A 13,011-nucleotide genomic window follows, 5' to 3' on the forward strand; every position below is an offset into this window, starting at 1 on the left:
CGATTTACTTGGTAATTGAACGTGATTCAATTAGGAATGTGTGCACAGTGAGGGTCTCCATGTCCAGTCTAATGAAAGGCGTCCTCTGCATAAAACGACAATTCAATTTTTAAAAATAGGTTGTTCAAATACATGTTATCATCACCAATTAAGTGAATTGGTGTAGAAGGATCGCATTCTTTACTTTCACCAATATAATGTTAGTTAGAAAACGTTGTCGTGGCAAACTTTCTCAAGCTTAGAAATTGTGGTACGGGTAATAAGTATCATTACATTAGGCATAGGTGTCTAGTTCTATGCGTTATTTGAATGCAAAGAGGTAACCGCACTGTTTCTTCTTGAAGTGATTGTCGCCCCCATTGATTAATACTTGGTGCAACTTCTTACAATTTCTAAAAAGTTGCACCAAGTATTAAGTTCTCTTCGAAAGATCTACCTGAGAATCCTCGTTTATTCTTATGCGGGTTTTCAGATGTGTTGAGATGGTTAAGAACGGTTGTCATTATTTCTTACTTTATATAAGCTCGTAAGGTATTTACCAAAATTCGCAGACTACCCACTACGCGTAAAGCGATTAAGTGGGTAGTTATCGTCGCTTTAAGTTAAACAAACAATATGATATGCTGGTTCCAAGAATTAACACAAAGGAACGTGTTTTAGCTATCTGAAATGACACTAAAGGTCACTGAGATTGTGTAAATTTGACCCATGACCCGGATCGCTATGATAAAGGAATTTTGTCACATTAGCAACTATGGACCTTATAAATTGTACTTTGATTTGGGTGCGTAGATGGGAATATATCTCGGCCAAAAAACAGAGACCCTTTAAGGAAAAAACACTAAAATTTGTTTGATAATGGTGAAATTATACGCTTTTGCAAACTTATAAAGATGAAAAAATTTTTGCCATTAGTGTAAAAATCTCGTGTATAGTTTGTTACTAGTAAATTGTGGGTCGCCCAGCGGAAGCGACGACGGACGCGTTTCGAAATATAGCACGCACTATCGAGCTCATTATACTCAATGAATAATGTTACAGATCACGTCTAATGTCACGTTGCTGTCCTCATCTTAGTCATCAGGTTTCGTTGACAGGGTATAAATGCACAACGCTTTAAGCGAGTCATAAAAAACTATGGACAGTTTAGTCTATCCAATGGTTTATTTAAAAGTAATATAGGTACTTCGTATGATAATTGTATTAAGCTTTTTAAATAAAAATATATTCATTAACAATAAAAAATGGATAGAAATAAAAATATCTGTTCAAGAATGAACAAATTCATGTTAGAATTGACGATGGCAAATACTTGTGATTGGTGTGTGGGCGCAAACAGTGAGGTACCCGACATTTATGCCATACTAACATTTTAAGGTGCAAGATCTATATCTTAACCAAACATTGTTGCGAGAGTGCATTGCTCATAGGAGCACAGGTAGAGGCCGTGCGAGGTCCGAGTCACACTGACATTGCGTATAATCCGGCATTCCGTATGGAATGCGGTCGCACGACCGACCGCGCACCGCCCCGCGTCGACGCCCGCTCTCCATGTTTTCTTATTCATTCGGTTCCGTCGATCATATGGAATAGTGGGATAGGACCGAATCTAATAAGATTTCAATTGGTTGTGATATTATTACAAAAACAAAACACTTGATACAATTTACTGGAGGCACGTTTGCTGGTATAGCTAGGTGTGTATATATATACCTTTCTATTATTCGGGAATGACGTCATTAAGAGGAGGGAGATAGCCGACGTGGTAAACATCAACATTTCTGTAGTATTACAAGTGCTGACTGAAAAAAAGACGAATTAATCCAAGACGCCACCAATCACGACACTTCGTTCTCGACATTCCGGGGCGTATTGACGAGACGGCGGTGGCCGCCACGTCGCGGCGAATCGACGACGTCCCGTCCACACTGACATTCATCGAGTCGAATTTTCACTCACCTTCGTGGAAAAGTTGTCGATCGTTAAAAATATCCACCGCCAGGATCGCACAGATAATACGGTTATCGTCCGTACATTCAGCACAAATATTCACCACACCAAAACGACAACATAAATAAACGCGAGAGGAGCCACCGAATTCGCAAAAAATAGGTCACAGAAGGAGCACTGATCGAAATGCAAACATGAAAAATGCACAGGGCGGGGTTGTCGAATGTCATAAGCGGTCAGTTAGAGAGGTCCGGCACTTGCAACAAGCGTGAAAAATTGCAGCGCACTGGCGTTTATGACGACGCCGCTGAGCGGACTGACGGAGCGCTGGGCGCTAGGCGCGGTGCGGGGGCGGTGGCGCGCGCCCAGCCGCCTCAGCCGCCGACGTGGCCTCCTGCCGCCGCCGGTGCCTCCGCTGCCGCCGTGCCGCTTAGCAACGCGACGCCGACGTCGCCCGCTAATACACCACATAAACCTTTTAGGACATAAACGACGGACCTACATATTCCTATATTTTATATACATTACCTATGGCTACAAGGTTTACGAAATATTTAACAAATGTAGAACAAGAATAGTATGCAGTCGTAAAAATTTATTTATCGATAATCAGACCGGCTGGATTATTTAATTTTTTTATTTTATTTTTTTAACTATTTCTTCGCATACCATTTGAAACATCATGTTATTTGAGAAAAGACGTTTAAACATACGTATTAAATTGTCTTTTTATGCATTGATGATTATCATCAAAGCAGCTGTAACAATTTCTCAGGAAAATGTATGTTCCTACAGGTTTACAAAGTTCAATGTCGGAAACAAATATACAGGAAAGTAAATCAACCAATACGAATTAATATTTTCCCATTTTGCCTAAAGATCATATGCTGAATACAATTTCTTTCAATTCAGATAACTTTGCAGCAAGCCATATATATGATCCAGAAAGACAACAATTCCTGCACAATCCTACAATTATTAACACTTTCTTTCCTATTGTTTGAAAGCGTGATGAAATCAGTTTTACTATCTCTAGCGATCGAGTGAGATTGGCTGGTGGCACCGCGACGGCAGCGGAGGATGCGGGAGGGAGGGTGTGCATGCGCTTGTCAGCCGCGTCGCACTTGATACCGTCCCGGTACTTTCACCTATGCAGGTACTCGGCTGTCACTTATACACATGCAATTCATTCCAAATACATCATCAAACGAATTGTAATGAAATGAGAAACCACACATCACAATCAAGCACAAAATTAAACAACGTATGCGTTCCTTATTACTTTATTACTATCGGGATACGATAATCACAGTAAAAATTATACAATTTTATCATTTACATACCACCGTCGTATTATCGCCGTTTCTCAATCGTTGATACACAATCCCAAACAACACAACGTCGTTATACATAAAGTAAACCTTTATAAGTTTTTAGATTTATTAAAAGTTCTAAATCTATAAATTGTGAAACATTTTGTTCTCAGTCACACATGTAGATCATTTGTATCGAAAAACATTTAAATATTATAAAATGTTATCACGGTATTTGCACAGATCCACTTAGTACAACACAATAAAACGATCTTAACGTAAACACTAACATTTAGATGTAGAATTGTTTTGTAAATAGATCCGTCTCGAATATCCAGTCTTTACAGCCACGGATGCCAAGCAGGATCCATTCGGCACAAATTGTCATGACTGTTGGCCGCAGAGACCAAGGTTGCCACTTTGCTGTCGGGGCCATCAAAAAGAGCAAGAGAATTCAGCCTGTTCATGATCACGGTAACAGCTTTGTTCACCATGTTGATGATTGTCTCGTTATCCATTTCCATTGGTTTATTTTCTGATGAAGTACTTGGCGTTGTCAATCCAGATTTATCTTCAATTCTCTTACGGTAACCAGTGATCATCTCATCTCTGAGAATAGTACGAAGTATAGATTGGATCTGAAACAATTACTTAAATGAATGTATATTGAAATTGGATTTACGAACAGTAGGCAATTGCGGCCTTTATATTTCAGCGACATGTAAACGTAGTAAAATATGTGTCAGGCAAGGAATTAACTTTTTAATTAGATTACCTTGAAGTTAGGCGTAACGAGACACCGAGCTACGGCGATGCAGGATGCGGTAAGAGGGCCGGTGATGCCGATGGTCGTCAGCAACTCTGAGATATTCGGCGTCAAACGGAATGGTACGGGGCGACTGCCGTCCAGCTCACCTATACAATAATAATATATGATAGTAAAATGTATATAAGTAAAATGGGTAAAGGCAGATGAAGAATAAAGGCCATCTATCAAAAGATTAATCAATTAATGTTTAGATATTGGAGAAAAATGCTTGTGCAGTCCAGTACAAAACCGCTTACCTGAAATGTAATTCGTAAATTTTTAATGTATTGGTTGAGGGACTGCAGTTGGAAAATAACATGGAAATAACTAAACATGCAGTTATAACAATAACTAATTACAACATCCAGTGCAGAATAGTACATTGGGTATTAAGGGCGGTAAATAAGAAATTATGAACGAGAGTTTGTTAGAAGCCCGAAGCCGAAGGCTATGGGGCTTTCAATGACTCGAGGTTTGTAATTTTTACCGCCCGTGCTACATACGACGTTTTTCACACGTTTCTCATATCATCACATTTGCGAGGAAATAGATACAACGATAATTTATTTCTTGTGTGAATAAATATCGCTTTACAACACAACATTTACGGCTTTTGGAAATGGCGGGTATTGTTTTTTTAACAGATTGCCAGTTACACTTCCATAGACAATACAACTCGAACTAAAATGTTATAAAAGGGTGGTGATGGTTATTGTTGGGTAATTTTCCAAAAAATTTCAAATAGTGGAAATTTTTCCAGAAAAATTCTCAAAAAACTGGAAAAATTTGAAAAATATAATTTCTAAGGCCCATCATCATGTTCTACGTTTAGAAATATCTTTTAAAGATTTATTTAGCGTGAATTATAAAATAATCTTGTATAGCTAAAAGCCACTTATAGAAAAACGAGATTTAAAATTGTTTCATTTCCACAATACCGAAAAAAAAACCTTTTGAATGGCTCCATTGTTTTCGTTTACTAACTTTAACTTTTGACAGGTGTCAACGTAAAATGTTTAAAATTAAAGGAAAAATATTTCTTTTTCAGTAAAATATGGTATTTCTCAAAATGGCTATTTGACCCAACACTATAAAAGGCACAGACGTATGCAGCCACAATATATTAGATATAAAATAAATAATTTCCGTAGGAAATGAAACTATTTTTCCTGATTTAAATCGCGTATATTTGTTTTTTCAAACAAACCAACGTTTCGGGCCCTGTACAGGTTCCATGGTCACGGTTGACTGAGGTAGTACAGTCTTCAACCAGTTATGTCTAATATTAATGCAAACCACACTATTTTTTCACTATAGTTACAATAGTTATTAATTAAATACCTATTTTTAATTTTACAAAGAAAACATTCCAATTTACGCTACATTAAGTTTTACAAATTATTTTATTGAATGAATTTTTATTAAGTTCAATTTATTATTAATTAATAATAGAAATCAGAATAAACTAAAACATATTAATTAGTACTGCGTCTTATGTCTGTTTGGGATATTTCATCAGAGGAAATACTGGATCCCAAAGAGGTGGTACGGAGAAACTACCTTCCTTGTTGAAATTAGGATGTTTTTTAATTTCAACGGCTTCTCGCAGCATCCTATGTAGATAACATTCACATTGGGTCATTATTTCAGAGAGCACATGGTGTCTGCGACAGTAATCATCTGGCAGGGGAACTTCAGCTTATAAAGCAAGTCTAAGAAGAACAAGTTGAAGATTCACGCCAATGCCGCAGGTCCGTGAAACCACCAACAGTCGAGGGAAGACCTGCCATTTTACCTTATGTGAGAGGTGTTACAGACAAGATCGGAAGAGTCCTCAGGCGTGCATCTTTCAAGATCTATTTAAAGCCCCCGAGGAAGATTTCTCAGTTCCTGAGACCCGCCTTAGAAGATGCAGGAGTATACAAGCTTGACTGTGAGTGCGGTCTCTCTTATATTGGACAAACAAAGCGAAGTCTTTGTACCCGCGTCAAAGAACATATAGCTGATGTCAAACATCGTCGCGTCAACAAGTCTGCAGTCTGCGAGCATGTCATGGATAAATCTACACATTCAATGAAGTTTCACAAACCCCAGGTCCTTGCAAAAGAAGTCCGTTATCTACCCAGGATGCTGCGAGAGGCCATTGAAATTAAAAAACATCCTAATTTCAACAGGGAAGATGGTTTATCCGTACCACCAGTTTGGAATCCAGTATTTCCTCTGGTGAAAAATCCCAAACAGACATAAGACGCAGTACTAATTAATATGTTTTAGTTTATTCTAATTTCTATTATCAATTAATAATAAATTGAGCTTAATAAAAATAAGGTATTTAATTAATAACTATTGTAACTATAGTGAAAAAATAGGATGGTTTGCATTAATATTAGACATAACTGGTTGAAGACTGTGCCACTTCAGTCAACCGTGACTATGGGACCTGTAAAGGGCCCGAAATGTCGGTTAAAGTCGGAAAAATAGTTTCATTTCCTATGTGTAACAATCGCGAAAACCTAAGAACTCGATAAATAATTTCTAAATTCTAAAAATACTGCAGAATTTAAATTCCAAAATAAATTTAGTAAAATATACAACAGCTAAATTGAAAATGTTTAGTTTTTTGGGCATAATTTAGGACATTACGGTCGACTTTGCCTGCATGTCTTGACACTGTTTACGAGCAAGTGCGATGAAAAACAATTGATTATTGTGTATAATCATGAATATGAATGTGACTTTCCAACAGTTATTCGTTACCATGTAGTCTCTTAAATATGTACCTACAATTAATTATATATAATAAATTATAATATATAATAAATTATTTAACTATAGAGAGTAATAGGCACAGATCAATCACACGAGATAACATGCCAAAGATTAAACGCCATATTGCAGCAAAAAGAAAAAACACGCTCAAAATATTTTAATTGCAACACGCGAAAATTCAACACTAAGTATTAAAATCAAAGGTAAAGCAAAAAACATATTGCATACCTGTTAGTCGGTTAAAAAATCTTTTAGGAAATATAATCCACAAACATTCCCAATCATAACTAAAGCACCTACATGTGTTAAAGAACTCTGTCCGCGAATTGTTAACAAATTTAAAGTTGTACCTGTAGTGTCATCGACGTCGAACTTAAAGTACGAGACGTTGAGGAGTCCAGAGTCCTGATGGACGTACATCATGTCGGGGTTGAGGCGCGTGAGATGTAGCACGTACTCCGCGAAGCTGGCCAGCGCCAGTTGTAGAGTCAGCATTTTGCGGAACGTCCAGTAGTCAGTGGGCGCAGCGAATGTCGCCGCCGCCCATTCGCGTACCATGCCTTTTGGCACCATTGTCGCTTGCACCTTTGTGGGAAAAGTCATTTCATTGACTTACAAAGGTCCGACTTATTTTCCAACCGCAGGCGCCTATACAACAGTCGGTCGACTGCTGAACACCTTTCCTATTTCTATAGGATCGCTACATTGAGCAGCTCTGTAGCGCTTGTATGCGTCTTCCCCGCGATTTTGCTAAGGATTATCTAGTAGACGTCAGGCGCGAGAAACTTTGAGAGTAAGTACTGAATTAAATGAGTTTTCTTATTCCATAATAAACAAACACGTTGGACGTAATTCCATCAAAAAGAGGATTAGCCATAATATTATCAAGGAACAAAATAAAAGAAACATGAATGTGTACCTCACGAAGGATGTCTCTAAGAACCTGATGAGAGGCTTGTGATCCCCTTGCCTGAACTGCCGCAAGCCGTTCGTAGTACCGCGCCACGGGAGCGTCGTATTCAACACCCCTAAACATAGATCAAATATTTGTAAATATCAAGTAATAAGTATCTTTAAAGTATAAAATTATTTTATCTATTATTTACCTGTTTGCGCATTCGGTGCGATAGATGTCCAACAAAGATATGGAACTGGGGTTATCTTCAACGAGACGCATCTGTGGAGACACGGACACAACACGCGGGACTGTGAAGTGTAGGAACCTCCTCGACGTCTCCTTCTGCTTTCCCAAGTAGTGGTTCAACATTCTCAAAAGTTGCAGCACTCGTTCTTCGCGCCTTGCGTCGCCTAATCCCGAATCATTCACAACCAGGTAGGGATATATCTTTCCGTTGTGGCCCCGTATATAGAGCCTACGAGCAGACGTGTTGTGTTTTTGTACAATTTCAACGCGAGGCATGAACCGTGCTATACGAACGTGGTAATGTGTGTGTTTAGGAAGCAAAAACTCGCCCGGCAACTCGACTTCAGCTGTTTTTAGGCTGAAGTTCGATAAGAACCGACATTTTTCTTCAATGAGGAAAGATCTGAAAGAAGATGCACAATTGTAACTAAACAGCGTACGTATGAGATAAAAACCATTACAAGTGAAATTTTGACGTATGTGAAAAGACGACGTGAGTAAATGAACAAAGATGGCGATGAGTAAAGTGTGAGTGAAGTCATCTACAACTACGAAGTGGGTGGACATAAAGCAAGACATCACAATGGACTTACTTTGATCGTAACCTTGTTTGGGGTGGCACTATACGTGATGACTACTTACTTGGGCAGCACTTTGGTTTTGGCCTCTAGTATTTTGACCCACTTCCTCAACTTTTGTATGAGATTCTGCAGCTTCATGGCATTAGGCTGCGTGAAGTCGAAATCAGCGGTGAACTGGGTTTTCATCTTCTGAAAGACGGGGTCCTGCACCGTGGCCTGTGCGCGCCGTGCGAGGCTCTCTGATGCAGCTGAAGAGAATGCACCACTTACAGAACTTGAAACAACTTCTGTAGACATACAAAATGGGGTCCTCTTATAAAATGTCGCTCGTATATGCTGGAAAAGCTTTGAGTCTTAACTCCGAGAAAGATAGAAATTAAGTTACTAGACTTTATCATCATACCCGAGCCTGTAAGAAATAAAAACGATTAGAAACGCACAGTAATGATGTCAGTGTAATGAAAAAATAGTGTACTTAACGATAACAAATGAAGGGACTATTGTTTCTGTACTGCTATGTACGTTTTGTGGAAATGAATTCAATATACTTTGTGTGGAATAATAATGGCGAGGATGATATAAGACTTACTGATGCCAATGCCGATTCCAAAGGTGGAGACGACCTTTTTGATGAAGTTGAGCGTGTGTGGAGTTACGGTGGCGTCGGCGACGGCGACGCGATGGTGGAATGCCACCACGTGGCATTTGGCCAACCCAGCGCGTAGCTGCCGCAGCACCTCCTCGTACCAGTTTTCTCGGAACCATACCATCTAAGAAAACGACACCATCGTTTAATTTTTTTCTACGCCATACTGACGAAAGTTAAGTGTTATTGACAAGCGTGTCTTTTTTTAACATATAGAACACTAATGAACCTGGTCGACGATGCCCTCGAGAGACGAGAGCACAGTAGGGTGTATTTCCCTCTGCAGCTGCATTATCTTCGAGCAGCGCCACATGGGCAACGTAGCTTTGATGGTGCCTGCCTCGCTGGCCGTGGAGCCGCCGCTCGTCGAAGATGCGCTCTCACTCGCCTTGCTTGTGCTCTACAAATAAATAAATAACATTACGTGTGTTTCAGAAAGTGCTTTGTGCAAGCACTGTTTACGAAGACGTCAATTCCCATCAACACTTACAGCAGCGGCGGTGGCTTGATGTGATACGTGTCCGGTCGTGTTCTCGGCGCTTTTGTGACGTTCGCGTTGCTCTATCTTCAACGTCAGGTATAGAGTGCGGATAGGGAAGTAGACCGCTTGTGGGTAAAGACGGCCAACCTAAACAAATATCTTATGTAATGCACATAATTTCCGTAAGATATGTACGATTATCAGATTATTTTCTATATAAAGAAACTTTTTAATTATTTTTATAAAGGTAACTCTTACATGGCTGAGCAGATTCAGAATAACGGTTCCGTCATACTGCACCAGGCAAGAGAGGAGCTGTGGAATCCATGGCAGCCATTGGACGGGAGGAACACCCACTGAGTATTTGTCCAGTGCCTCAGCTAGACTGTTCTTCTCATCGTCGAAACTTAGCATCCACAAAACCTGGAAGATGCACTTCAATGTTATTCATACCATTGTTAAACCAACTGTTATGTATCTAATCTATTTCTAAATAAAACGTACCTTTGCACAATATTTCCTCGATTTGGACTCATTCTGATGACGACACGCGTGCAAGAAGCAAGTCATTGCAGAGACCCCAACGGTAATCTGACGAGGGTCCCTTATGAAAATTTGCTCCAAGTAATCGCCCCAAAGAGCCCATGCCTTTACCAGCGTGTCATGGAGCTGGACTGCTGCCGCGAAAGCCTTGTTAGCGTCTTCAGATCGACCCAGTTGAGCCAAAAGCAGTCCTTTGAATGCGTAAAATTCGGCCGTCATCTCCTTCGTGAAATATTTAAAGTTGGTCGATTCTATCATGTCCAGACCTTCCTGAAGTTCATCTTTCCCCTCCGTCCACGACATTTGGATGTGACATTTGACTTGCTGTCGGATCTTTTGAAAGCAGTCCACAATTGGTACGCTCGGGATAGTGTAAATACGGTGCAGAGAATCTAGGCAAACACCTGACAGATTGTGTTTTCGAGCAATCTTCGCGAAATGTATGATGGCTTGAGCGCTCGCGTGGACGCCTAGCATGCTGTGGTTGGCGGCGTGCTCCGTCTGCGAGTCGTAATGCGACGCAATGAATTGATAATGATGCTGTCGCCACGTGAATATCGCGCCCCAGTGTGACAACGGGTCAGCGACCACGGGTAGTCTATTGCGCCATGTTTTTACTATTGCCTTCATGTCATGAAGAGAGGTTGGCCGACTGTGGAGAAGGCCCTGAAAGAAAATTATCACAAGTCCTTAGGCATTTGCATCAGGCGAATAACTTCCAGTAAAGGGAAAAATAAATATACGGACAGTGTGAATCTGCGCGGCTTCGCTGAGCTCCATGAGCTGCTGGGCAGCTCGCAGCAGCGGTAAATGAGCATGGCTGACGACGCGCGGTAGGCGGCGCCACTCACGCAGGCATTGTGCCGCCGCTGCTTCCGCGTGCCGTTCTACGCCCGACAGCTGCTGATCGCCGCCGGCGCAGATGCACAGGTACCCGCGGTACAGATTCACCAACCATGCTAGTGGAAAACAAGGCAGTACTTCAATACAAATGTTTTTTGATTGCTCATTGCTGTGACTTGTTTCTGGTTACTGAAAAGTTTGTTGCTTAAATGTTAATTTTAAATTGGACCGAAGTGATATTTTTCTAAGTGATCCATTTTTGTTTAATAATTATAAATACATACAGATTTAATAACCGAAATCGGCAATGACAAAAGCAACAATGATTTTTCATGCTAAGATAATAAATGTGATGAACACCAAAGCCTCTTACCCAATTCTTTGGGACAGTTGTACTCCACTTCAACGAGAGCGTCTTTCATGGTCGGCCAGTTAGGGTTCCTCCACGAGCTCTCTAATATCAGAAAAGGATCCCGAACATTCCTGGTAAGACCCAGATCAAGGAGGGAGTCCCACTGATTCAGTTCCTTCGCGCATTTGATCCAATGATTGGTCCACAATGTACATTCTTTGTGCATGTTGTAAGAGCTTGGGTTAGCTGAGTACTCTTGTTTAAGTTTAGACATTGCCACGTCGTAAGCGGCCTGGGATTGTTCGAAGAAGCCTTGTTGTTCATACGCAATGGCGACGTTGGTCTCCCGGTATCGCGCGTGCTTCTGCCATAATCCCGACCACATGTCTTCTTCTTGTAGCAATTCATACATGTCACTTAGGGAGTCCAGCACCTCCTATAAATATACAGAAGTATATGTCGGTCCGCGGCTAAAGTACCATTTGGCATATTCCATGCACTTTCTTAGTTATTTATTAGTTTAGTGTATGAGTTAATCTAACTCAATAGTATTATAAGTTGACAAATTGAATTCCATGATTAAGTTAAAATAAACCTTTTGGGCGCTATTACAATGTTAATTTTATTTAATCATTTTATCCCGGTGTTGGTGAGGTGATGAGTCATTATCGAATCTCGACTAGAGTCTAGAATCGAATATTTGTATTTTAGTTATTAAATACTTCTATTACGTATCTACTAACAATAGTTTTTTTTTTTCATATTAATAAGAAGTGCGCCCAAGACATCTTAGAGCAATGCCACACGGCGTTGTCGGTGCGTTGCGTCGTCGCATCGCTATGATTTTAACGCAACGAGTACCAGACGCGCAAAGCGGTGGCGACGTCGCTTACTTACACATCGCAGCACTCGCTTCGTCTCCTGGCCCCTTACCCGATGCACAAGCGTTCATAAATGGTACAACGCAGCAACACCACTCAGTCGTCGCAACGTATCGTGTGGCATCGCTTTTAACAAAAGATTTACTATTATTATTAAAATACCGACCGTCCTTACACAGTACAGTCCTTACCGATGGTGTGGTAGTCTCAGTATCGTAGTCGTAGATCTCGAGAACCTCCCGTGGGGGACGACCACTTGCTTGATCTATGGCCATTTGTTCCAAGTTCAGGGTCATGCGGTGCCATAGATTATGAGTTTTACCAAGGTATTTCATCATTGGTCTGTGAAAATACAAACGTTACGTAACAGCGAATGAAACAAAATGTCGATGACTACTTGTAGAGATACTTACGGTTTCATAGCCACGGGAGGGGTACATCTCGCGAGAGCCTCGATAAATGTGTTCATAGCGCTTAGCGGTTGGTCCCGTTGAATTACGTGGACACCAGATATTATGAACGGAACTATTTCGGTCACAATTGACTGGAAAAAAAACACGGATGTTTTACCTCATCATCATCCTGTAAGAAGATGGTGTGTTTGCGGACCTTAGTCCAAAAAGCTGACCCAATGAGGGGTGGGAAGTTTACCTTCACCGTTAGCGAGAAGTATTGCTCATAAACATTCACCAATGTATTC

The 13,011-nt window shown here is 40.5% G+C and overlaps 2 protein-coding genes and 1 long non-coding RNA gene across 9 annotated transcripts in view; 1 reads left to right on the forward strand and 2 right to left on the reverse strand.

Annotated features, from left to right (window-relative positions):
- LOC113232394 (fibronectin type-III domain-containing protein 3a) overlaps positions 1-2,203 on the reverse strand; it is a 53,846-nt gene extending 51,643 nt beyond the window's left edge. The window contains exon 1 of the mRNA XM_026467099.1: positions 1,960-2,203. The gene's annotated coding sequence lies outside the window, so the exon portion shown is untranslated. The remainder of the gene's footprint in view (positions 1-1,959) is intronic.
- Positions 1,672-9,782, forward strand: LOC113232401. The gene is made up of 3 exons (XR_003310622.1): positions 1,672-1,697; positions 2,987-3,106; positions 9,647-9,782. It is a non-coding gene; the product is annotated as an uncharacterized LOC113232401 (long non-coding RNA).
- The window catches only part of LOC113232355 (transcription-associated protein 1), a 36,653-nt gene continuing 26,903 nt past the window's right edge, over positions 3,262-13,011 (reverse strand). For 3 of the 7 annotated variants that reach the window (XM_026467071.1, XM_026467044.1, XM_026467035.1), the window contains exons 31-46: positions 12,725-12,855; positions 12,503-12,653; positions 11,452-11,866; positions 10,983-11,194; positions 10,197-10,901; positions 9,951-10,115; positions 9,702-9,839; positions 9,441-9,611; positions 9,155-9,335; positions 8,969-8,974; positions 8,627-8,852; positions 7,947-8,387; positions 7,760-7,868; positions 7,191-7,425; positions 4,039-4,178; positions 3,262-3,901 (exon numbers count right to left, since the gene is read on the reverse strand). In XM_026467071.1, the coding sequence (XP_026322856.1) occupies positions 3,605-3,901; positions 4,039-4,178; positions 7,191-7,425; positions 7,760-7,868; positions 7,947-8,387; positions 8,627-8,852; positions 8,969-8,974; positions 9,155-9,335; positions 9,441-9,611; positions 9,702-9,839; positions 9,951-10,115; positions 10,197-10,901; positions 10,983-11,194; positions 11,452-11,866; positions 12,503-12,653; positions 12,725-12,855 (3,723 nt within the window). In that variant the 3' untranslated portion in view covers positions 3,262-3,604. The remainder of the gene's footprint in view (positions 3,902-4,038; positions 4,179-7,190; positions 7,426-7,759; positions 7,869-7,946; positions 8,388-8,626; positions 8,853-8,968; positions 8,975-9,154; positions 9,336-9,440; positions 9,612-9,701; positions 9,840-9,950; positions 10,116-10,196; positions 10,902-10,982; positions 11,195-11,451; positions 11,867-12,502; positions 12,654-12,724; positions 12,856-13,011) is intronic. The other 4 variants (XM_026467086.1, XM_026467062.1, XM_026467078.1 and 1 more) reach the window with 3 other exon arrangements.

The sequence above is a fragment of the Hyposmocoma kahamanoa genome, unplaced genomic scaffold (assembly GCF_003589595.1).
Source record: "Hyposmocoma kahamanoa isolate Upper Pololo Valley unplaced genomic scaffold, ASM358959v1 102, whole genome shotgun sequence".
Lineage (NCBI taxonomy): Eukaryota > Metazoa > Arthropoda > Insecta > Lepidoptera > Cosmopterigidae > Hyposmocoma > Hyposmocoma kahamanoa.